Source organism: Eucyclogobius newberryi, unplaced genomic scaffold (assembly GCF_026437365.1).
Source record: "Eucyclogobius newberryi isolate DKJ021-1_F unplaced genomic scaffold, fEucNew1.0.hap1 SCAF_192, whole genome shotgun sequence".
Classification (NCBI taxonomy): domain Eukaryota; kingdom Metazoa; phylum Chordata; class Actinopteri; order Gobiiformes; family Gobiidae; genus Eucyclogobius; species Eucyclogobius newberryi.
Window position 1 is genome coordinate 25,591 of NW_027315826.1, and position 22,493 is coordinate 48,083.

At 53.8% G+C, this 22,493-nt stretch overlaps 3 protein-coding genes across 3 annotated transcripts in view; 2 read left to right on the forward strand and 1 right to left on the reverse strand.

Annotated features, from left to right (window-relative positions):
• The first annotated feature begins 1,798 nt into the window (after positions 1-1,798).
• Positions 1,799-5,826, forward strand: rps14 (ribosomal protein S14). Its single transcript, XM_072453035.1, has 5 exons — positions 1,799-1,890; positions 3,099-3,249; positions 3,319-3,480; positions 5,020-5,096; positions 5,724-5,826. The coding sequence occupies exons 2-5, from the start codon at positions 3,101-3,103 to the stop codon at positions 5,789-5,791; spliced, it is 456 nt and encodes a 151-aa protein (XP_072309136.1). The 5' UTR covers positions 1,799-1,890; positions 3,099-3,100; the 3' UTR covers positions 5,792-5,826.
• Positions 5,827-5,956: 130 nt separating this feature from the next.
• sra1 (steroid receptor RNA activator 1) lies at positions 5,957-13,064 on the reverse strand. Its single transcript, XM_072453037.1, has 6 exons — positions 12,853-13,064; positions 10,082-10,186; positions 9,114-9,197; positions 8,879-8,970; positions 7,987-8,095; positions 5,957-7,189 (listed from the first exon to the last, which is right to left on the reverse strand). Exons 1-6 carry the CDS (start codon positions 12,887-12,889, stop codon positions 6,996-6,998), a joined length of 621 nt encoding a protein of 206 aa, XP_072309138.1. The 5' UTR covers positions 12,890-13,064; the 3' UTR covers positions 5,957-6,995.
• Positions 13,065-15,335: 2,271 nt separating this feature from the next.
• The window catches only part of apbb3 (amyloid beta (A4) precursor protein-binding, family B, member 3), a 39,335-nt gene continuing 32,177 nt past the window's right edge, over positions 15,336-22,493 (forward strand). Inside the window, exon 1 of the mRNA XM_072453036.1 lies at positions 15,336-16,496. Within this exon, the coding sequence (XP_072309137.1) occupies positions 16,448-16,496 (49 nt within the window). The 5' untranslated portion in view covers positions 15,336-16,447. The remainder of the gene's footprint in view (positions 16,497-22,493) is intronic.

Genomic DNA, 22,493 nt, shown 5'->3' on the forward strand with positions numbered 1-22,493 from the left:
GGACTAAACAGGAACTAAACAGGTCTAAACCAGGACTAAAAAGGAACTAAACCAGGACTAAACAGGAACTAAACCAGGACTAAACCAGGACTAAACAGGAACTAAACCAGGACTAAACAGGAACTAAACCAGGACTAAACAGGAACTAAACAGGTCTAAACCAGGACTAAACAGGAACTAAACCAGGACTAAACAGGAACTAAACCAGGACTAAACAGGAACTAAACAAGTCTAAACCAGGAATAAACAGGAACTAAACCAGGACTAAACAGGAACTAAACCAGGACTAAACCAGGACTAAACAGGAACTAAACCAGGACTAAACAGGTCTAAACCAGGACTAAACAGGAACTAAACCAGGACTAAACAGGAACTAAACAGGTCTAAACCAGGACTAAACAGGAACTAAACCAGGACAAAACAGGAACTAAACCAGGACTAAACCAGGACTAAACAGGAACTAAACAGGTCTAAACCAGGACTAAACAGGAACTAAACCAGGACTAAACAGGAACTAAACCAGGACTAAACAGGACTTAAACCAGGAATAAACCAGGACTAAACAGGAACTAAACCAGGACTTAACCAGGACTAAACAGGAACTAAACCAGGACCAAACAGGAACTAAACCAGGTCTAAACCAGGACTAAACAGGAACTAAACCAGGACAAAACCAGGACTAAACAGGAATAAACAGGAACTAAACCAGGACTAAACAGGAACTAAACCAGGACAAAACCAGGACTAAACAGGAACTTAACCAGGACTAAACCAGGACTAAACAGAAACTAAACCAGGACTAAACAGGAACTAAACCAGGACTAAACAGGACTAAACAAGGACTAAACAGGAACTAAACCAGGACTAAACAGGGACTAAACAAGGACTAAACAGGAAGTAAACCAGGACTAAACAGGACTAAACAGGGACTAAATCCGACTCGTCAAAATGTAAAGTTAAGAGCATAAACATGAAATAGGCTGAATTGGAATTATTTTTTAACTTTAAATAAAATAATGTGTGTGACATGTTTGTGTGAATGTGACTCTGAACATGAACCTCCCTGAGCTCCGGTCTTAAATAACATCATGTGTTCAATGAAATGTAAAAAGTGTTTGTACCAAACCACTGCGCCACCTCCTGGTCAGTACAGGAAACACACAGCTGCTCCCTGTGTGAGGTCCTGGTCCTGGTCCTGGTCCTGGTCTTTGGTCCTGGTCCTGGTCCAGGTCCAGGTCCAGGTCCAGGTCCAGGTCCTGGCTCTGGCTCTGGCTCTGGCTCTGGCCCAGGTCCTGGTCCAGGTCCAGGTCCAGGTCCAGGTCCTGGCTCTGGCTCTGGCTCTGGCTCTGGTCCTGGTCCTGGTCCTGGTCCTGGTCCAGGTCCAGGTCCAGGTCCAGGTCCTGGTCCTGGTCCTGGTCCTGGTCCTGGTCCTGGTCCTGGCCCTGGTCCTGGTCCTGGTCCTGGTCCCACTTGTCTCTTGTTTTATGATTTGTGAAAAAGAGCTCTCGTTCTCTGGTTAAATAAAGGTTCATAGAAAGTAGAGATAATATAATAATAATAATAATAGTAATAATAATAATAATGGTTCTGTCGTTGTGACCAAAACAAGTGAACATTTATTGTTTAAAACTATAAACCACGTTCTTTCTTACATTTCTGTGTTTAGTAGAATAAATGTTTTTTTTTAAAGTTCAATTATAAATAGTTTAAGACCGAATGATAAAACAATGATTTCGTTTGCACAAAAAGACAGTAGAAGATTAAATGTAATGAAAGGTTTAAAAGCGCGGTCCTTTCTCCCGCCACCGCACGCGGCAGCAGCGCTCTTCTTTGACCCGGAAGCGGAAGTCAGTCCTTTTCTGTTTCTGCTTCGCAAAGAGACGCTCAGAGGTACGTCCAGCTCAGGCTCAAATCCACCTCAAATCTTCACTTTTTCTGTCCATCCGCGTCGCGCAGGTATTTTAGATGAATCTGACACTTCTAACGCCTTTGACCCACCTTATATTGTCCAAAATTACTTTCTTCATGTCGAGTTTGAGTCGGATTTGTCTCGGTTTAGACCGCGTCTCCGGGGCCGCCATTTTACCCGCACGCGTCACACGAAAACCGTGTTTTTAATCAACATTCTGCCTTTTTATAAAGCACAAAAGCGATAAAGATGGAGCTTTTAATGTTTTCTGAAACCTGCAGAAACACTTCAGAAAACAGTCAAAAGCACGCGGGACCTGGACCGTGATGTTTCATTCCGCGCTGCCGCTTCTCTAACGTGATGTTTCAGTCCGCGCGGCCGCTTCTCTAACGTGATGTTTCAGTCCGCGCTGCCGCTTCTCTAACGTGATGTTTCAGTCCGCGCTGCCGCTTCTCTAACGTGATGTTTCAGTCCGCGCTGCCGCTTCTCTAACGTGATGTTTCAGTCCGCGCTGCCGCTTCTCTAACGTGATGTTTCAGTCCGCGCTGCCGCTTCTCTAACGTGATGTTTCAGTCCGCGCTGCCGCTTCTCTAACGTGATGTTTCAGTCCGCGCTGCCGCTTCTCTAACGTGATGTTTCAGTCCGCGCTGCCGCTTCTCTAACGTGATGTTTCAGTCCGCGTGTTTGATGCGGCCGCTTCTCTAACGTGATGTTTCAGTCCGCGTGTTTGATGTGACCGCTTGATTCGGCCGCACTGCGCGGACTCAAACCTAAAGCTTATATAGTTTAACCTGTTTTTTGTTTCTTGCACAATTGTGCTTCATGAAGATTCTACTGCATAAAGTGACTTTAGTGAATCATTGGAATAAAAGTGACTCAAACGTGTCATTTCAACCTTTAATGTCGTTCAGTAACGACGCATCGCTCTGAACGAGACGTGGAACTCACTGAACCTTTCTGCTGTGAAGAGTGTCTTCAGATTGAAAGTGTCTTAATGCCCTTGTGTGCCCTTTGACCTCAGACATGGCTCCTCAGATTGAAAGTGTCTTAATGCCCTTGTGTGCCCTTTGACCTCAGACATGGCTCCTCAGATTGAAAGTGTCTTAATGCCCTTGTGTGCCCTTTGACCTCAGACATGGCTCCTCAGATTGAAAGTGTCTTAATGCCCTTGTGTGCCCTTTGACCTCAGACATGGCTCCTCGTAAAGGGAAGGAAAAGAAGGAGGAGCAGGTGATCAGCCTGGGCCCTCAGGTCGCCGAGGGAGAGAACGTCTTTGGAGTGTGTCACATCTTCGCCTCCTTCAACGACACGTTTGTCCACGTCACAGACCTGTCCGGGAAGTACGTGTGTCCAGGGCGTGGCCGGGGGGTGTGTCCAGGGCGTGGCTCTAACCCTGCTGTGTGTTTCAGGGAGACCATCTGCCGTGTGACCGGTGGGATGAAGGTCAAGGCCGACAGGGACGAGTCTTCTCCGTACGCCGCCATGTTGGCCGCTCAGGACGTGGCCCAGCGCTGCAAAGAGCTCGGCATCACGGCCCTGCACATCAAGCTGAGGGCCACCGGGGGCAACAGGTGAGGGCCACCGGGGGCAACAGGTGAGGGCCACCGGGGGCAACAGGTGAGGGCCACCGGGGGCAACAGGTGAGGGCCACCGGGGGCAACAGGTGAGGGCCGCCGGGGGCAACAGGTGAGGGCCGCCGGGGGCAACAGGTGAGGGCCGCCGGGGGCAACAGGTGAGGGCCGCCGGATGCAACAGGTGAGGGCCGCCGGGGCGAGGGCCGCCGGGGGCAACAGGTGAGGGCCGCCGGGGCGAGGGCCGCCGGGGGCAACAGGTGAGGGCCGCCGGGGCGAGGGCCGCCGGGGGCAACAGGTGAGGGCCGCTGGGGCGAGGGCCGCCGGGGGCAACAGGTGAGGGCCGCTGGGGCGAGGGCCGCCGGGGGCAACAGGTGAGGGCCGCTGGGGCGAGGGCCGCCGGGGGCAACAGGTGAGGGCCGCTGGGGCGAGGGCCGCCGGGGGCAACAGGTGAGGGCCGCTGGGGCGAGGGCCGCCGGGGGCGAGGGCCGCCGGGGGCAACAGGTGAGGGCCGCTGGGGCGAGGAACGCCGGGGGCAACAGGTGAGGGCCGCTGGGGCGAGGGCCGCCGGGGGCAACAGGTGAGGGCCCCGGGGGCGAGGGCCGCCGGGGGCAACAGGTGAGGGCCGCTGGGGCGAGGAACGCCGGGGGCAACAGGTGAGGGCCGCCGGGGGCAACAGGTGAGGGCCGCCGGGGGCAACAGGTGAGGGCCGCCGGGGGCAACAGGTGAGGGCCGCCGGGGGCAACAGGTGAGGGCCGCCGGGGGCAACAGGTGAGGGCCGCCGGGGGCAGGGCCGCCGGGGGCAACAGGTGAGGGCCGCCGGGGGCAGGGCCGCCGGGGGCAACAGGTGAGGGCCGCCGGGGGCAGGGCCGCCGGGGGCAACAGGTGAGGGCCGCCGGGGGCAGGGCCGCCGGGGGCAACAGGTGAGGGCCGCCGGGGGCAACAGGTGAGGGCCGCCGGGGGCAGGGCCGCCGGGGGCAACAGGTGAGGGCCGCCGGGGTGAGGGCCGCCGGGGGCAACAGGTGAGGGCCGCTGGGGTGAGGGCCGCTGGGGTGAGGGCCGCCGGGGGCAACAGGTGAGGGCCGCCGGGGGCAACAGGTGAGGGCCGCTGGTCGGGGTCAGAACCCGAGGGTAAAGACAAAAGCCCCATGAGACACCAGAACACTGCTGGTCCTCCTGACACTAGGGGGCGATGTGCCTCGTTTCAGACTAATGTGAACAACAGTGGATAAAGTGCTGCGGCGGGGCGTAGGTCGGCGGGGCGTAATACTCGTTGCAACACGATTGTTTGGACGTGTCAGGAAAAAGAATGCAGGGCGTCTAGAGGTGTCAGACCCATGAGCAGCACACTTCATGTTACCCACAATGCCCCTCTCTCTTAAAGGGCTGGGCTGCAGACACTTGTCTCAGTGTCATTACAAACCACATGAACCTCAGACTAAAGCCACTGGTGTCGTGGTCAGTGTGACCGGCACAGGTCAAAGGTCACATGTCTCAAAGGCGCCTGGAGTGCAGTGTTCAAAGTGTTTTCTCTTTCAGGACAAAGACCCCGGGCCCCGGAGCCCAATCGGCCCTCAGAGCTCTGGCCCGCTCAGGGATGAAGATCGGACGCATCGGTGAGACTTAAATCGCCGGGCCAGGGGGTGGGTGAGGGGGACGCCGCCCTCGCCAGGGGACGCCGCCCTCGCCATGGGACTGGAGAGGGGGACGCCGCCCTCGCCAGGGGGCGGGTGAGGGGGACGCCCCCCTCGCCAGGGGACTGGAGAGGGGGACGCCGCCCTCGCCAGGGGGCGGGTGAGGGGGACGCCCCCCTCGCCAGGGGACTGGAGAGGGGGACGCCGCCCTCGCCAGGGGACTGGAGAGGGGGACGCCGCCCTCGCCAGGGGACTGGAGAGGGGGACGCCGCCCTCGCCAGGGGGCGGGAGAGGGGGACGCCGCCCTCGCCAGGGGGCGGGAGAGGGGGACGCCGCCCTCGCCAGGGGGCGGGAGAGGGGGACGCCGCCCTCGCCAGGGGGCGGGAGAGGGGGACGCCGCCCTCGCCAGGGGGCGGGAGAGGGGGACGCCGCCCTCGCCAGGGGGCGGGAGAGGGGGACGCCGCCCTCGCCAGGGGGCGGGAGAGGGGGACGCCGCCCTCGCCAGGGGGCGGGTGAGAGGGACGCCGCCCTCGCCAGGGGGCGGGAGAGGGGGATGCTGGAGCTGCCAAGGGTTCATGGTGAGTTGCTGACCTGAGCTGTGTGTTTCAGAGGACGTGACTCCGATCCCGTCAGACTCGACCCGGAGGAAGGGAGGACGCAGAGGACGACGTCTGTAACTGTCCATGACTTCAATAAAACTGTTCACAACAAACTGTTTCTGAGTCTCTTTAAAGGGCCCCTGCCCCGCCCTTTAGTCCTGACCCCCGGTTCTTTACTAAATCTGTTTATTTGAAAGCAGGAAACACTTAAAGACAAACGGGTTCATCCTCTGAAGGCGTCAGCAGTAAAACACGTTCAGCACAAACAGAACAATGACCTTTATTGTGTCCAAAGAGACACTACAGTTCAGGACCACAGAGCGTGGTGCAGCTTAAACACGACGAGAAGATTGAGCAGGACAAAAGATGGGACAGTGTTAGAGATCTTTGTTCAAAAAGAAACGGGTTGAATGTGTCTTCAGAGATGATCAGGTCCTCGGGGAGGAGGAGGAGCCAGAGGCAGGTCACAAGAGGAGGACGATGGCCCATTACAGCCACTCGGCTGAATTCAAAACGTGATAAAAAAAAAGACTTTGATAAAGAGCACAAAGGGGAACACGGTCCTGGTCCTGGTCCTGGTCCTGGTCCTGGTCTTCAGGAGTGAGACGTTCACCTTGTGTAAAAAAACCTGACGTGTCTGGTCCAAACTGAGCTTCAGAGAAAAGGTCATTTTGTGTTTGTCCTGAAGTTTATAAATGAGAATCCAGGTCCGGTCAGAGGCCTGAGCCGGTCCGGTCAGAGGCCTGAGCCGGTCCGGTCAGAGACCTGAGCCGGTCCGGTCAGAGACCTGAGCCGTTCCGGTCAGAGACCTGAGCCGTTCCGGTCAGACGCCTGAGCTGGTCCGGTCAGAGACCTGAGCTGGTCCGGTCAGAGGCCTGAGCTGGTCCGGTCAGAGGCCTGAGCTGGTCCGGTCAGAGGCCTGAGCTGGTCCGGTCAGAGGCCTGAGCTGGTCCGGTCAGAGCCCTGAGCCTGGTCCGGTCAGAGGCCTGAGCTGGTCCGGTCAGAGCCCTGAGCCTGAGCCGGTCCGGTCAGAGGCCTGAGCAGGTCCGGTCAGAGGCCTGAGCTGGTCCGGTCAGAGACCTGAGCTGGTCCGGTCAGAGGCCTGAGCTGGTCCGGTCAGAGGCCTGAGCTGGTCCGGTCAGAGGCCTGAGCTGGTCCGGTCAGAGCCCTGAGCCTGAGCCGGTCCGGTCAGAGGCCTGAGCAGGTCCGGTCAGAGGCCTGAGCCTGAGCCGGTCCGGTCAGAGACCTGAGCAGGTCCGGTCAGAGGCCTGAGCCGGTCCGGTCAGACGCCTGAGCTGGTCCGGTCAGACGCCTGAGCCGGTCCGGTCAGAGGCCTGAGCTGGTCCGGACTCAGCTTCCTGGTCTCTGCGATGAGCCGTTTGACGCCGACCATCCATTGGCTGACCTCGGTCACATGATCCACCATCAGAGAGCGATGGGCCTCGTCTGCCTCGTCCCAGAGTCTGAACCTGAGACCTGACAACACCAGCTTTAAACACTGAGTGTAGTGTGTGTAGTATATATTGTGTAGTATATATTGTGTAGTGTAGTATATATAGTGTAGTATATATTGTGTAGTGTAGTATATATAGTGTAGTATATATTGTGTAGTATAGTATGTAGTGTGTAGTGTGTAGTATATATTGTGTAGTGTGTGTAGTGTAGTGTGTAGTATATATTGTGTAGTGTGTAGTATATATTGTGTAGTGTGTAGTGTGTAGTATATATTGTGTGTAGTGTGTAGTATATATTGTGTGTAGTGTGTAGTATATATTGTGTAGTGTGTAGTATATATTGTGTAGTATATATTGTGTAGTGTAGTATATATTGTGTAGTATATATTGTGTAGTATATATTGTGTAGTATATATTGTGTGTAGTGTGTAGTATATATTGTGTAGTGTGTAGTATATATTGTGTAGTATATATTGTGTAGTGTAGTATATATTGTGTAGTATATATTGTGTAGTATATATTGTGTAGTATATATTGTGTAGTATATATTGTGTAGTGTAGTATATATTGTGTAGTATATATTGTGTAGTATATATTGTGTAGTGTAGTATATATTGTGTAGTATATATTGTGTAGTGTAGTATATATTGTGTAGTATATATTGTGTAGTATATATTGTGTAGTGTAGTATATATTGTGTAGTATATATTGTGTAGTGTAGTATATATTGTGTAGTATATATTGTGTAGTATATATTGTGTAGTATATATTGTGTGTAGTGTGTAGTATATATTGTGTAGTGTAGTATATATTGTGTACCTGTGCAGAGCTTCTTCATCCTCCTCTTCACGGCTGAACTCAGGCGCTTGTTTCTCCAGAACATCTCAAGGATCTGAAGACGTTTCTGCATCTCTGAGCAAACCTGAGGCTGAGAGAGGGAGAGACATGAGGCAAAGAGAGAGACATGAGGCTGAGAGAGGGAGAGACATGAGGCAAAGAGAGAGACATGAGGCTGAGAGAGGGAGAGACATGAGGCAAAGAGAGAGACATGAGGCTGAGAGAGGGAGAGACATGAGGCAAAGAGAGAGACATGAGGCTGAGAGAGGGAGAGACATGAGGCAAAGAGAGAGACATGAGGCTGAGAGAGGGAGAGACATGAGGCAAAGAGAGAGACATGAGGCAAAGAGAGGGAGAGACATGAGGCAGAGAGAGGGAGAGACATGAGGCAAAGAGAGAGACATGAGGCTGAGAGAGGGAGAGACATGAGGCAAAGAGAGGGAGAGACATGAGGCAAAGAGAGGGAGAGACATGAGGCAAAGAGAGAGGGAGAGACATGAGGCTGAGAGAGGGAGAGACATGAGGCAGAGAGAGGGAGAGACATGAGGCAGAGAGAGGGAGAGACATGAGGCAAAGAGAGAGACATGATGCTGAGAGAGAGACATGAGGCTGAGAGAGGGAGAGACATGAGGCAGAGAGAGGGAGAGACATGAGGCAAAGAGAGAGGGAGAGACATGAGGCAAAGAGAGAGGGAGAGACATGAGTGTGTGAGTGTGAGTGTGAGTGTGAGTGTGAGTGTGAGTGTGAGTGTGAGTGTGAGTGTGAGTGTGAGTGTGAGTGTGAGTGTGAGTGTGAGTGTGAGTGTGAGTGTGAGTGTGAGTGTGAGTGTGTGTGTGTGTGTGTGTGTGTGTGTGTGTGTGTGTGTGTGTCTTACACTGGCGTTTGCGTGACACGCCTCCAGAGCAGAGTTTAACACTGACATCACTTCCTCCACATCAGGCTCGCACTCAGTTTGGTCACTCTGAGCTGTGATTGGACCAGAGGCAGGAGGCGGGGCCACGCAGGAGCCAATGGGAGGAGCAACCGAAAAGAAACAAAAACATGTGTGGAACATTTGTACTTCAGTCCAAAGTTCAGGGCGTCAAAGGTCAAAGGTAACAGGGTTTTACCTGGACTGAAGGGGGGCGGAGCTACAGCAGACCTGGGCGGAGGCAGAGTGGAGGTGGGCGGTGTCATGGGTGGGGTTCCTGAACCTGTGGACGAATCACAGAGTAGAGGTGTGAGCAGAGGCCCCTCTGACCTGCAGGGGCCCCTCTGACCTGCAGGGGCCCCTCTGACCTGCAGGGGCCCCTCTGACCTGCAGGGGCCCCTCTGACCTGCAGGGGCCCCTCTGACCTGCAGGGGCCCCTCTGACCTGCAGGGGTCCCTCTGACCTGCAGGGGCCCCTCTGACCTGCAGGGGGCGCCTCTTACCTGCAGGGGCCCCTCTGACCTGCAGGGGGCGCTCTTACCTGCAGGGGGCGCTCTTACCTGCAGGGGGCGCTCTTACCTGCAGGGGCCCCTCTGACCTGCAGGGGTCTCTCTGACCTGCAGGGGGCGCTCTTACCTGCAGGGGGCGCTCTGACCTGCAGGGGGCGCTCTTACCTGCAGGGGCCCCGCTGACCTGCAGGGGGCGCTCTGACCTGCAGGGGGCGCTCTTACCTGCAGGGGGCGCTCTTACCTGCAGGGGGCGCTCTTACCTGCAGGGGTCCCTCTGACCTGCAGGGGTCCCTCTGACCTGCAGGGGGCGCTCTTACCTGCAGGGGGCGCTCTTACCTGCAGGGGGCGCTCTTACCTGCAGGGGCCCCTCTGACCTGCAGGGGGCGCTCTTACCTGCAGGGGGCGCTCTTACCTGCAGGGGGCGCTCTGACCTGCAGGGGGCGCTCTTACCTGCAGGGGGCGCTCTTACCTGCAGGGGCCCCGCTGACCTGCAGGGGTCTCTCTGACCTGCAGGGGGCGCTCTGACCTGCAGGGGGCGCTCTTACCTGCAGGGGGCGCTCTTACCTGCAGGGGGCGCTCTTACCTGCAGGGGCCCCGCTGACCTGCAGGGGGCGCTCTGACCTGCAGGGGGCGCTCTGACCTGCAGGGGGCGCTCTTACCTGCAGGGGGCGCTCTGCGGCCCAGGACGTTCCGTTGAGCTCCTCGTGATGTTTGGAGCCCGTATGAAAAGTGGGGCGGGTCGTTCCAGCCGCGCTCCTGGTTTCCTGAAGACACAAGAATAAACAGTCGTTTCATCTGGACTCATCCAAGAGTCATTCTCAATCTGAGAATCAAGACCGCCAACTCAGATATTTATCCTATTCAGAGTAAGCCCCGCCCACCGGGCCATCAGCCTCCTATTGTCCCCGTCTCACTCTCTCTCTCTTCCCTGAGGACCTGATGACATCACAATGCTCTGGGCGTCGACCTCTCCAGGGATTCAACATTCCATTATAAACAACAGGAAGGTTGAATCTTGTTCTTATTTAATGATGGTCTTTCTCTTTGAACAAAGATCATCTCTGGAACTCTTTCTCTTCATCTTTTGTCCTGCTCAGAATCTTCTCCTTTGTCTTTGATCCAGTGTTTTGTGTCTTTAAGATGAAGCTGAACGACGCTCTGTGGTCCTGAACTCTAGTGTCTGACGTGTGAGAGCCTCTGCTGCAGTGGCTCTTTAGTCTCACTCTGTGGCTCTTTTGTCTCACTATGTGGCTCTCTTTAGTCTCACTATGTGGCTCTCTTTAGTCTCACTATGTGGCTCTTTAGTCTCACCATGTGGCTCTTTAGTCTCACTATGTGGCTCTTTAGTCTCACTATGTGGCTCTTTAGTCTCACTATGTGGCTCTTTAGTCTCACTATGTGGCTCTTTAGTCTCACTATGTGGCTCTTTAGTCTCACTATGTGGCTCTTTAGTCTCACTATGTGGCTCTCTTTAGTCTCACTATGTGGCTCTCTTTAGTCTCACTATGTGGCTCTTTAGTCTCACCATGTGGCTCTTTAGTCTCACCATGTGGCTCTTTAGTCTCACTATGTGGCTCTTTAGTCTCACTATGTGGCTCTCTTTAGTCTCACTATGTGGCTCTCTTTAGTCTCACTATGTGGCTCTCTTTAGTCTCACTATGTGGCTCTCTTTAGTCTCACTATGTGGCTCTTTAGTCTCACCATGTGGCTCTTTAGGCTCACCATGTGGCTCTTTAGTCTCACCATGTGGCTCTTTAGTCTCACCATGTGGCTCTTTAGTCTCACCATGTGGCTCTTTAGTCTCACCATGTGGCTCTTTAGTCTCACCATGTGGCTCTTTAGTCTCACTATGTGGCTCTTTAGTCTCACTATGTGGCTCTTTAGTCTCACCATGTGGCTCTTTAGTCTCACTATCTGGCTCTTTAGTCTCACCATGTGGCTCTTTAGTCTCACCATGTGGCTCTTTAGTCTCACCATGTGGCTCTTTAGTCTCACCATGTGGCTCTTTAGTCTCACTATCTGGCTCTTTAGTCTCACCATGTGGCTCTTTAGTCTCACCATATGGCTCTTTAGTCTCACCATGTGGCTCTTTAGTCTCACCATGTGGCTCTTTAGGCTCACCATGTGGCTCTTTAGGCTCACCATGTGGCTCTTTAGTCTCACTATCTGGCTCTTTAGTCTCACCATGTGGCTCTTTAGGCTCACCATGTGGCTCTTTAGGCTCACCATGTGGCTCTTTAGGCTCACCATGTGGCTCTTTAGGCTCACCATTTGGCTCTTTAGTGGCTCTTTAGTCTCACCATTTGGCTCTTTAGTGGCTCTTTAGTCTCACCATGTGGCTCTTTAGGCTCACCATGTGGCTCTTTAGGCTCACCATGTGGCTCTTTAGGCTCACCATGTGGCTCTTTAGTCTAACTATGTGGCTCTTTAGGCTCACCATGTGGCTCTTTAGGCTCACCATGTGGCTCTTTAGTCTCACCATGTGGCTCTTTAGTCTCACCATGTGGCTCTTTAGGCTCACCATGTGGCTCTTTAGGCTCACCATGTGGCTCTTTAGTCTCACCATGTGGCTCTTTAGTCTCACCATGTGGCTCTTTAGTCTCACCATGTGGCTCTTTAGTCTCACCATGTGGCTCTTTAGGCTCACCATGTGGCTCTTTAGGCTCACCATGTGGCTCTTTAGGCTCACCATGTGGCTCTTTAGGCTCACCATGTGGCTCTTTAGTCTCACCATGTGGCTCTTTAGTCTCACCATGTGGCTCTTTAGTCTCACCATGTGGCTCTTTAGGCTCACCATGTGGCTCTTTAGGCTCACTATGTGGCTCTTTAGGCTCACCATGTGGCTCTTTAGTCTCACTATGTGGCTCTTTAGTCTCACCATGTGGCTCTTTAGGCTCACCATGTGGCTCTTTAGGCTCACCATGTGGCTCTTTAGGCTCACTATGTGGCTCTTTAGGCTCACCATGTGGCTCTTTAGGCTCACCATGTGGCTCTTTAGGCTCACCATGTGGCTCTTTAGGCTCACCATGTGGCTCAAAGTGTTTTAAATGTGTTTAAAGCCGCTCTGACGTCACAGCGCCCCCTGGAGGAACCTCAGCCGTGTTTGTCAGACACTTTATAACTCAATAATGATCCATAAAAGTTAAAAAAATAAAGTTCTTACATCTTTTGCTTCAAGCCGAATGAAAGACAAGATCTTTTTACGTGTTATAGTTTCAAATTCAGATTTAAAACGTGTTTAAATTGTGTCAGAAAATGAACGTAAACTTTGAGTTGAATGACTTGTGCACGGACTCCGTTTAACGCTAGTTTCTTTCACTTTGACGCATCTTTAACACACATTTCAAGTCAAACACGCGCTTTAAACGGGTCGGACGATCATAACCTCGTGAATTATGTTTATGTGGAGTTGATTTTGGTCCAAACTCACCGGGTTTAACGAACAAATCCTCAGAGTTCGGCTCCATCACAGAGACGAGACTGAAGTAACCGGATTACCGCACAGAAACCGGATTACCGCACGGACACGGAACACAAACTCGATCAGATGAAACGCGCGCTTTGGCTTTGAGTAAATCTCATAATCATAAAGAACTGGAGTCTCACGTTAAGCAGGAAACACTGATAGTTCCAGTAAAGTCCAGTCAAAACACCACAACTGAATACATCCGGGAGGAGTTTCACAATAAAACACTGAAGCTCATTTGTCAAGATTCTGTTTTAATTTTTAATCAAATTAGGATTCATAATGAAAAACTATTCACAAAAATATACAAACAGTCTTATATGTTTCAATGTATTACGTGACATTTTAATAAAATACACACATTTCTCACATTGTGATGTTATTGTGACAGTGCATTGGTTTCACTTCCTTTCACCGGCCTGATTCAGCACTTCCGGGACACGTGGAGCATCGCAGGTCACGTGACAAGACAATAATACAAACAAAACACGTTAAAGAAACAGTTTATCTAAAAGAGAAGAGGAAAATAAGCTGCATTTTAGAGGGACTCGTCAACAATAATATCATTTATTTTAGAGACAAAGGGAAGATTTGAAACAGGTCTGTAGTTCACCAATAGAAAAGCTGAAAATAAATCTATTCTTACTTTAGTTGACTTCTCTTAGATGTGAATAGTCTCTGGTTCGGGTCTTACGCAGAGCCCAAGCTGCAGTAGCAGCTTTTCCATTCAGTGACTATTCTATTCACCTGTGACAGTAAAACATAGATCTGACTCGTCTGCATCATTGTGATTGGACACATTTTCACTGCGTGTCATGTGACCTAATGGCAGCATGTAGAGGTTGAAGAGAAGGGGACCCAAGACTGACCCTTGGGTCCCCTTCCTCCGGTGCAGAGGGCGCAGGACACGCCCTCTGCACAGGACACGCCCTCTGCACCGGACACGCCCTCTGCACCGGACACGCCCTCTACACAGGACACGCCCTCTGCACTGGACACGCCCTCTGCACCGGACACGCCCTCTGCACAGGACACGCCCTCTGCACAGGACACGCCCTCTGCACAGGACACGCCCTCTGCACCGGACACGCCCTTTGCACCGGACACGCCCTCTGCACCGGACACACGCCCTCTGCACCGGACACGCCCTCTGCACAGGACACGCCCTCTGCACAGGACACGCCCTCTGCACAGGACACGCCCTCTGCACCGGACACGCCCTCTGCACCGGACACGCCCTCTGCACCGGACACACGCCCTCTGCACCGGACACGCCCTCTGCACCGGACACGCCCTCTGCACCGAACACGCCCTCTGCACAGGACACGCCCTCTGCACAGGACACGCCCTCTGCACCGGACACACGCCCTCTGCACAGGACACGCCCTCTGCACCGGACACGCCCTCTGCACCGGACACACGCCCTCTGCACAGGACACGCCCTCTGCACAGGACACGCCCTCTGCACCGGACACGCCCTCTGCACCGGACACGCCCTCTGCACAGGACACGCCCTCTGCACCGGACACACGCCCTCTGCACCGGACACGCCCTCTGCACCGGACACACGCCCTCTGCACCGGACACACGCCCTCTGCACCGGACACACGCCCTCTGCACCGGACACGCCCTCTGCACAGGACACGCCCTCTGCACCGGACACGCCCTCTGCACCGGACACGCCCTCTGCACAGGACACGCCCTCTGCACCGGACACACGCCCTCTGCACCGGACACGCCCTCTGCACCAGACACACGCCCTCTGCACCGGACACACGCCCTCTGCACCGGACACGCCCTCTGCACCGGACACACGCCCTCTGCACCGGACACGCCCTCTGCACCAAACACGCCCTCTGCACAGGACACGCCCTCTGCACAGGACACGCCCTCTGCACCGGACACACGCCCTCTGCACCGGACACGCCCTCTGCACCGGACACACGCCCTCTGCACCGGACACGCCCTCTGCACAGGACACGCCCTCTGCACCGGACACGCCCTCTGCACCGGACACGCCCTCTGCACAGGACACGCCCTCTGCACCGGACACACGCCCTCTGCACCGGACACACGCCCTCTGCACCGGACACGCCCTCTGCACCGGACACACGCCCTCTGCACCGGACACGCCCTCTGCACCGGACACACGCCCTCTGCACCGGACACACGCCCTCTGCACCGGACACGCCCTCTGCACCGGACACGCCCTCTGCACCGGACACGCCCTCTGGTCCCTCCTGTAAAGAAAAGAGCGTTTCAGCTTCAAAAAGAGAAAGAATTTCAGAGAAAAGTCTGAATTATTTTAGTCGGACTAAGTTCAAGGGAAAATCAGACAAAGTGAGTGAGAACAGCCGGTGGATTAGTCCAGTTTTTTTACAGCGCAGTTGTTGGTGTTTTAGAGTGCAAGGGGCGGGGTTTGTGCATGTGACCTCATCGGGGAGGGAGAGAGGGAGGTGCATCAGAGCGAGAGCAGACATAAACAGCCTCCATCATCACTCTGAGTCTGCATCAGCGGATTATCTGGGATTTACATCTGGAAACGAAAGAGGAGACGGGAGAGGGGACAAGAGAGGAGACGAGAGAGGGGACAAGAGAGGAGACAAGAGAGGGGACAAGAGAGGAGACGAGAGAGGGGACAAGAGAGGAGACAAGAGAGGAGACGAGAGGAGACGAGAGAGGAGACGAGAGGAGACGAGAGAGGAGACAAGAGAGGAGACAAGAGAGGGGACAAGAGAGGAGACAAGAAAGGGGACGAGAGAGGAGACGAGAGAGGAGACGAGAGGAGACGAGAGAGGAGACGAGAGGAGACGAGAGAGGAGACAAGAGAGGAGACGAGTGAGGAGACAAGAGAGGAGACAAGAGAGGAGACAAGAAAGGGGACGAGAGAGGAGACGAGAGAGGAGACGAGAGGAGACGAGAGAGGAGACGAGAGGAGACGAGAGAGGAGACAAGAGAGGAGACAAGAGAGGGGACAAGAGAGGAGACAAGAAAGGGGACGAGAGAGGAGACGAGAGAGGAGACGAGAGGAGACGAGAGAGGAGACGAGAGGAGACGAGAGAGGAGACAAGAGAGGAGACGAGTGAGGAGACAAGAGAGGAGACAAGAGAGGAGACGAGAGGAGACAAGAGAGGAGACGAGTGAGGAGACAACAGAGGAGACGAGAGAGGAGACATAAGGACAGAGAAGAGGTGAGGACACAAGAGGACAGAGGAGTAAGGACAAAGAAAGAGGAGATGAGAAAAGAGACATAAGGACAAAGGAGTGGACAGAGGAGGAGACAGAAACAAGGGGAAGAGGACAGAAGAGTTAGGAGTCAGGAGACAAAGATAAAAGGAAAGAGGAGAAGAGGAGGATCCTAGGACAGAAGCAGCGAAGGACACATCAGAGGACAAACTAGGAGACTTCCCTGGGTTCAGTGTTCTCATTGGCTGGTGGAGAGTTTGGAAGCGTCTGATTGGTTCAAGGACGGTTCGTGAGTTTGGGATTGGTCTGCCTGAAGTTTAAAAGCTTCTGATTGGCCGCTGGAGACTCCAGGAGCAGCTGATTGGTCGGTGCCATGCTGGGGAAGGACTACACTTTGGCCATAATCATCGTGAATTATGACGGTAAAACATTTGATCAGAACGAGCTAAAGTGTAAATGTGTCGCACTAAAACCTCTGGGACCTTCAGATGAGAGTTTAGATCATTGGAGCTAAGTGTGGGACAAGGGTCCATGTCCCAGGTCTTTTCTTATATAAAATGTAGACAAATCCATTAAGAGATCTGCCCCGCCCTTGTCCCCTTTAAACGTGAGGCTTTCACTTTGTATCGAGACATTGGACCAATCACATCAAAGCTTTGGTCAAACGTGACAGAACATCATTTTGTGTTCCACATATTTAACAAGCGAACATGAGGAGAGACCAGACACAGCCCTGTCTGACTCCTCTGTCCAGAGCAAACATGAGGAGAGACCAGACACAGCCCTGTCTGACCCCTCTGTCCAGAGCAAACATGAGGAGAGACCAGACACAGCCCTGTCTGACTCCTCTGTCCAGAGCGAACATGAGGAGAGACCAGACACAGCCCTGTCTGACCCTTCTGTCCAGAGCAAACATGAGGAGAGACCAGACACAGCCCTGTCTGACTCCTCTGTCCAGAGCAAACATGAGGAGAGACCAGACACAGCCCTGTCTGACCCCTCTGTCCAGAGCAAACATGAGGAGAGACCAGACACAGCCCTGTCTGACTCCTCTGTCCAGAGCAAACATGAGGAGAGACCAGACACAGCCCTGTCTGACCCCTCTGTCCAGAGCGAACATGAGGAGAGACCAGACACAGCCCTGTCTGACCCCTCTGTCCAGAGCAAACATGAGGAGAGACCAGACACAGCCCTGTCTGACCCCTCTGTCCAGAGCGAACATGAGGAGAGACCAGACACAGCCCTGTCTGACCCCTCTGTCCAGAGCAAACATGAGGAGAGACCAGGCACAGCCCTGTCTGACCCCTCTGTCCAGAGCAAACATGAGGAGAGACCAGACACAGCCCTGTCTGACCCCTCTGTCCAGAGCAAACATGAGGAGAGACCAGACACAGCCCTGTCTGACCCCTCTGTCCAGAGCAAACATGAGGAGAGACCAGACACAGCCCTGTCTGACCCCTCTGTCCAGAGCAAACATGAGGAGAGACCAGACACAGCCCTGTCTGACCCCTCTGTCCAGAGCAAACATGAGGAGAGACCAGGCACAGCCCTGTCTGACCCTTCTGTCCAGAGCAAACATGAGGAGAGACCAGGCAGAGCCCTGTCTGACCCCTCTGTCCAGAGCAAACATGAGGAGAGACCAGGCACAGCCCTGTCTGACCCCTCTGTCCAGAGCGAACATGAGGAGAGACCAGACACAGCCCTGTCTGACCCTTCTGTCCAGAGCAAACATGAGGAGAGACCAGACACAGCCCTGTCTGACTCCTCTGTCCAGAGCAAACATGAGGAGAGACCAGACACAGCCCTGTCTGACCCCTCTGTCCAGAGCAAACATGAGGAGAGACCAGACACAGCCCTGTCTGACTCCTCTGTCCAGAGCAAACATGAGGAGAGACCAGACACAGCCCTGTCTGACCCCTCTGTCCAGAGCGAACATGAGGAGAGACCAGGCACAGCCCTGTCTGACTCCTCTGTCCAGAGCAAACATGAGGAGAGACCAGACACAGCCCTGTCTGACCCCTCTGTCCAGAGCAAACATGAGGAGAGACCAGACACAGCCCTGTCTGACCCCTCTGTCCAGAGCGAACATGAGGAGAGACCAGACACAGCCCTGTCTGACCCCTCTGTCCAGAGCAAACATGAGGAGAGACCAGACACAGCCCTGTCTGACCCTTCTGTCCAGAGCAAACATGAGGAGAGACCAGACACAGCCCTGTCTGACCCCTCTGTCCAGAGCAAACATGAGGAGAGACCAGACACAGCCCTGTCTGACCCCTCTGTCCAGAGCAAACATGAGGAGAGACCAGACACAGCCCTGTCTGACCCCTCTGTCCAGAGCAAACATGAGGAGAGACCAGGCACAGCCCTGTCTGACCCCTCTGTCCAGAGCAAACATGAGGAGAGACCAGGCACAGCCCTGTCTGACCCCTCTGTCCAGAGCAAACATGAGGAGAGACCAGGCACAGCCCTGTCTGACCCCTCTGTCCAGAGCAAACATGAGGAGAGACCAGACACAGCCCTGTCTGACCCCTCTGTCCAGAGCGAACATGAGGAGAGACCAGACACAGCCCTGTCTGACCCCTCTGTCCAGAGCAAACATGAGGAGAGACCAGACACAGCCCTGTCTGACCCTTCTGTCCAGAGCAAACATGAGGAGAGACCAGACACAGCCCTGTCTGACCCCTCTGTCCAGAGCAAACATGAGGAGAGACCAGACACAGCCCTGTCTGACCCCTCTGTCCAGAGCAAACATGAGGAGAGACCAGACACAGCCCTGTCTGACCCCTCTGTCCAGAGCAAACATGAGGAGAGACCAGGCACAGCCCTGTCTGACCCCTCTGTCCAGAGCAAACATGAGGAGAGACCAGGCACAGCCCTGTCTGACCCCTCTGTCCAGAGCAAACATGAGGAGAGACCAGGCACAGCCCTGTCTGACCCCTCTGTCCAGAGCAAACATGAGGAGAGACCAGACACAGCCCTGTCTGACCCCTCTGTCCAGAGCAAACATGAGGAGAGACCAGACACAGCCCTGTCTGACCCCTCTGTCCAGAGCAAACATGAGGAGAGACCTGGGGGGAGGGGCATCTGACACAGGGGGAGGGGCATCTGACACAGGGGGAGGGGCATCTGACACAGGGGGAGGGGCATCTGACACAGGGGGAGGGGCATCTGACACAGATAAACTTGACACTGCTGAATTATTAATGATGTTTGAGAAAACGCTGACGTCGCTGAGCGGAAACAGAAGCTCAGACTCAGACCTTTTGTCCTCCAGACCTTTTGTCCTCCAGACCTTTTGTCCTCCAGACCTTTTGTCCTCCAGACCTTTTGTCCTCCAGACCTTTTGTCCTCCAGACCTTGAGTCTCAGCTCAGTTCTATTCGTACAAAACCTTTGGTCATAAAGTTTCACCAGTTTAAGTTTGTAACGTCTGTGTTTAGTTTGTTCTGATCAGCTCCTTCCATGTCGTAAGAACTGATTTGAGCCAGAGATTCTTCACTTCCTCCGACTTTGTTTCACCTGAAATAAAGTCATTTTCACACAAGCTAAACCCCGCCCCCTTTTTCAGACAAGCTAAACCCCGCCCCCTTTTTCAGACAAGCTAAACCCCGCCCCCTTTTTCAGACAAGCTAAACCCCGCCCCCTTTTTCAGACAAGCTAAACCCCGCCCTCTTTATCATTTGATAATTGTAGAGTTTAAATCACATTGAGGTTTTATTCCATCATCAGCGTGTTCATCACGTGCATGTGTCCATGTTCATCACGTGCATGTGTCCATGTTCACCACTCACGTGCATGTGTCCATGTTCATCACGTGCATGTGTCCATGTTCGTCACGTGCATGTGTCCATGTTCATCACGTGCATGTGTCCATGTTCATCACGTGCATGTGTCCATGTTCATCACGTGCATGTGTCCATGTTCATCACGTGCATGTGTCCATGTTCACCACTCACGTGCATGTGTCCATGTTCATCACGTGCATGTGTCCATGTTCACCACGTGCATGTGTCCATGTTCATCACGTGCATGTGTCCATGTTCATCACGTGCATGTGTCCATGTTCACCACTCACGTGCATGTGTCCATGTTCATCACGTGCATGTGTCCATGTTCATCACGTGCATGTGTCCATGTTCATCACGTGCATGTGTCCATGTTCACCACTCACGTGCATGTGTCCATGTTCATCACGTGCATGTGTCCATGTTCACCACGTGCATGTGTCCATGTTCATCACGTGCATGTGTCCATGTTCATCACGTGCATGTGTCCATGTTCACCACTCACGTGCATGTGTCCATGTTCATCACGTGCATGTGTCCATGTTCATCACGTGCATGTGTCCATGTTCATCACGTGCATGTGTCCATGTTCATCACGTGCATGTGTCCATGTTCACCACTCACGTGCATGTGTCCATGTTCATCACGTGCATGTGTCCATGTTCATCACGTGCATGTGTCCATGTTCATCACGTGCATGTGTCCATGTTCATCACGTGCATGTGTCCATGTTCATCACGTGCATGTGTCCATGTTCACCACTCACGTGCATGTGTCCATGTTTATCACGTGCATGTGTCCATGTTCATCACGTGCATGTGTCCATGTTCATCACGTGCATGTGTCCATGTTCATCACGTGCATGTGTCCATGTTCATCACGTGCATGTGTCCATGTTCATCACGTGCATCACGTGCATGTGTCCATGTTCATCACGTGCATGTGTCCATGTTCATCACGTGCATGTGTCCATGTTCATCACATGCATGTGTCCATGTTCGTCACGTGCATGTGTCCATGTTCATCACGTGCATGTGTCCATGTTCATCACGTGCATGTGTCCATGTTCACCACTCAGGTGCATGTGTCCATGTTCACCACTCAGGTGCATGTGTCCATGTTCACCACTCAGGTGCATGTGTCCATGTTCACCACTCAGGTGCATGTGTCCATGTTCACCACTCAGGTGCATGTGTCCATGTTCACCACTCAGGTGCATGTGTCCATGTTCACCACTCAGGTGCATGTGTCCATGTTCACCACGTGCATGTGTCCATGTTCACCACGTGCATGTGTCCATGTTCGTCACGTGCATGTGTCCATGTTCACCACTCACGTGCATGTGTCCATGTTCATCACGTGCATGTGTCCATGTTCATCACGTGCATGTGTCCATGTTCATCACGTGCATGTGTCCATGTTCATCACGTGCATGTGTCCATGTTCATCATGTGCATGTGTCCATGTTCACCACGTGCATGTGTCCATGTTCACCACTCAGGTGCATGTGTCCATGTTCACCACTCAGGTGCATGTGTCCATGTTCACCACGTGCATGTGTCCATGTTCACCACGTGCATGTGTCCATGTTCATCACGTGCATGTGTCCATGTTCATCACGTGCATGTGTCCATGTTCATCACGTGCATGTGTCCATGTTCGTCACGTGCATGTGTCCATGTTCATCACGTGCATGTGTCCATGTTCATCACGTGCATGTGTCCATGTTCATCATGTGCATGTGTCCATGTTCACCACGTGCATGTGTCCATGTTCACCACTCAGGTGCATGTGTCCATGTTCACCACGTGCATGTGTCCATGTTCACCACGTGCATGTGTCCATGTTCACCACGTGCATGTGTCCATGTTCATCACGTGCATGTGTCCATGTTCATCACGTGCATGTGTCCATGTTCATCACGTGCATGTGTCCATGTTCGTCACGTGCATGTGTCCATGTTCACCACTCACGTGCATGTGTCCATGTTCACCACTCACGTGCATGTGTCCATGTTCACCACGTGCATGTGTCCATGTTCACCACTCACGTGCATGTGTCCATGTTCACCACTCACGTGCATGTGTCCATGTTCACCACTCACGTGCATGTGTCCATGTTCACCACTCACGTGCATGTGTCCATGTTCATGACTCCATGTGGGTCCATCTCCTGTGGCTGCTCAGGTCTGTGTTCTGCCTGTGCTGATGTCTTTTACCAGAAGAACTGCTGGATGTCTCTCCTCTCTCTCTCCCTCATCTCGTGGCTAAACGTTACGTCTTGTTCAGTTCAAAACCTTCTTGTCTTTTTCCTGGACGTCTCCTCTGCCCTCTGGGGCTCTGCCCTCTGGGGCCCCCGCGAGCTGTGCTCTCTGGGGCTCTGCCCTCTGGGGCCCCCGCGAGCTGTGCTCTCTGGGGCTCTACCCTCTGGGGCCCCCGCGAGCTGTGCTCTCTGGGGCTCTGCCCTCTGGGGCCCCCGCGAGCTGTGCTCTCTGGGGCCCCCACGAGGCTCTGTCCTCTGGGGCCCCCACGAGGCTCTGTCCTCTGGGGCCCCCGCGAGCTGTGCTCTCTGGGGCTCTGCCCTCTGGGGCCCCCGCGAGCTGTGCTCTCTGGGGCTCTGCCCTCTGGGGCCCCCG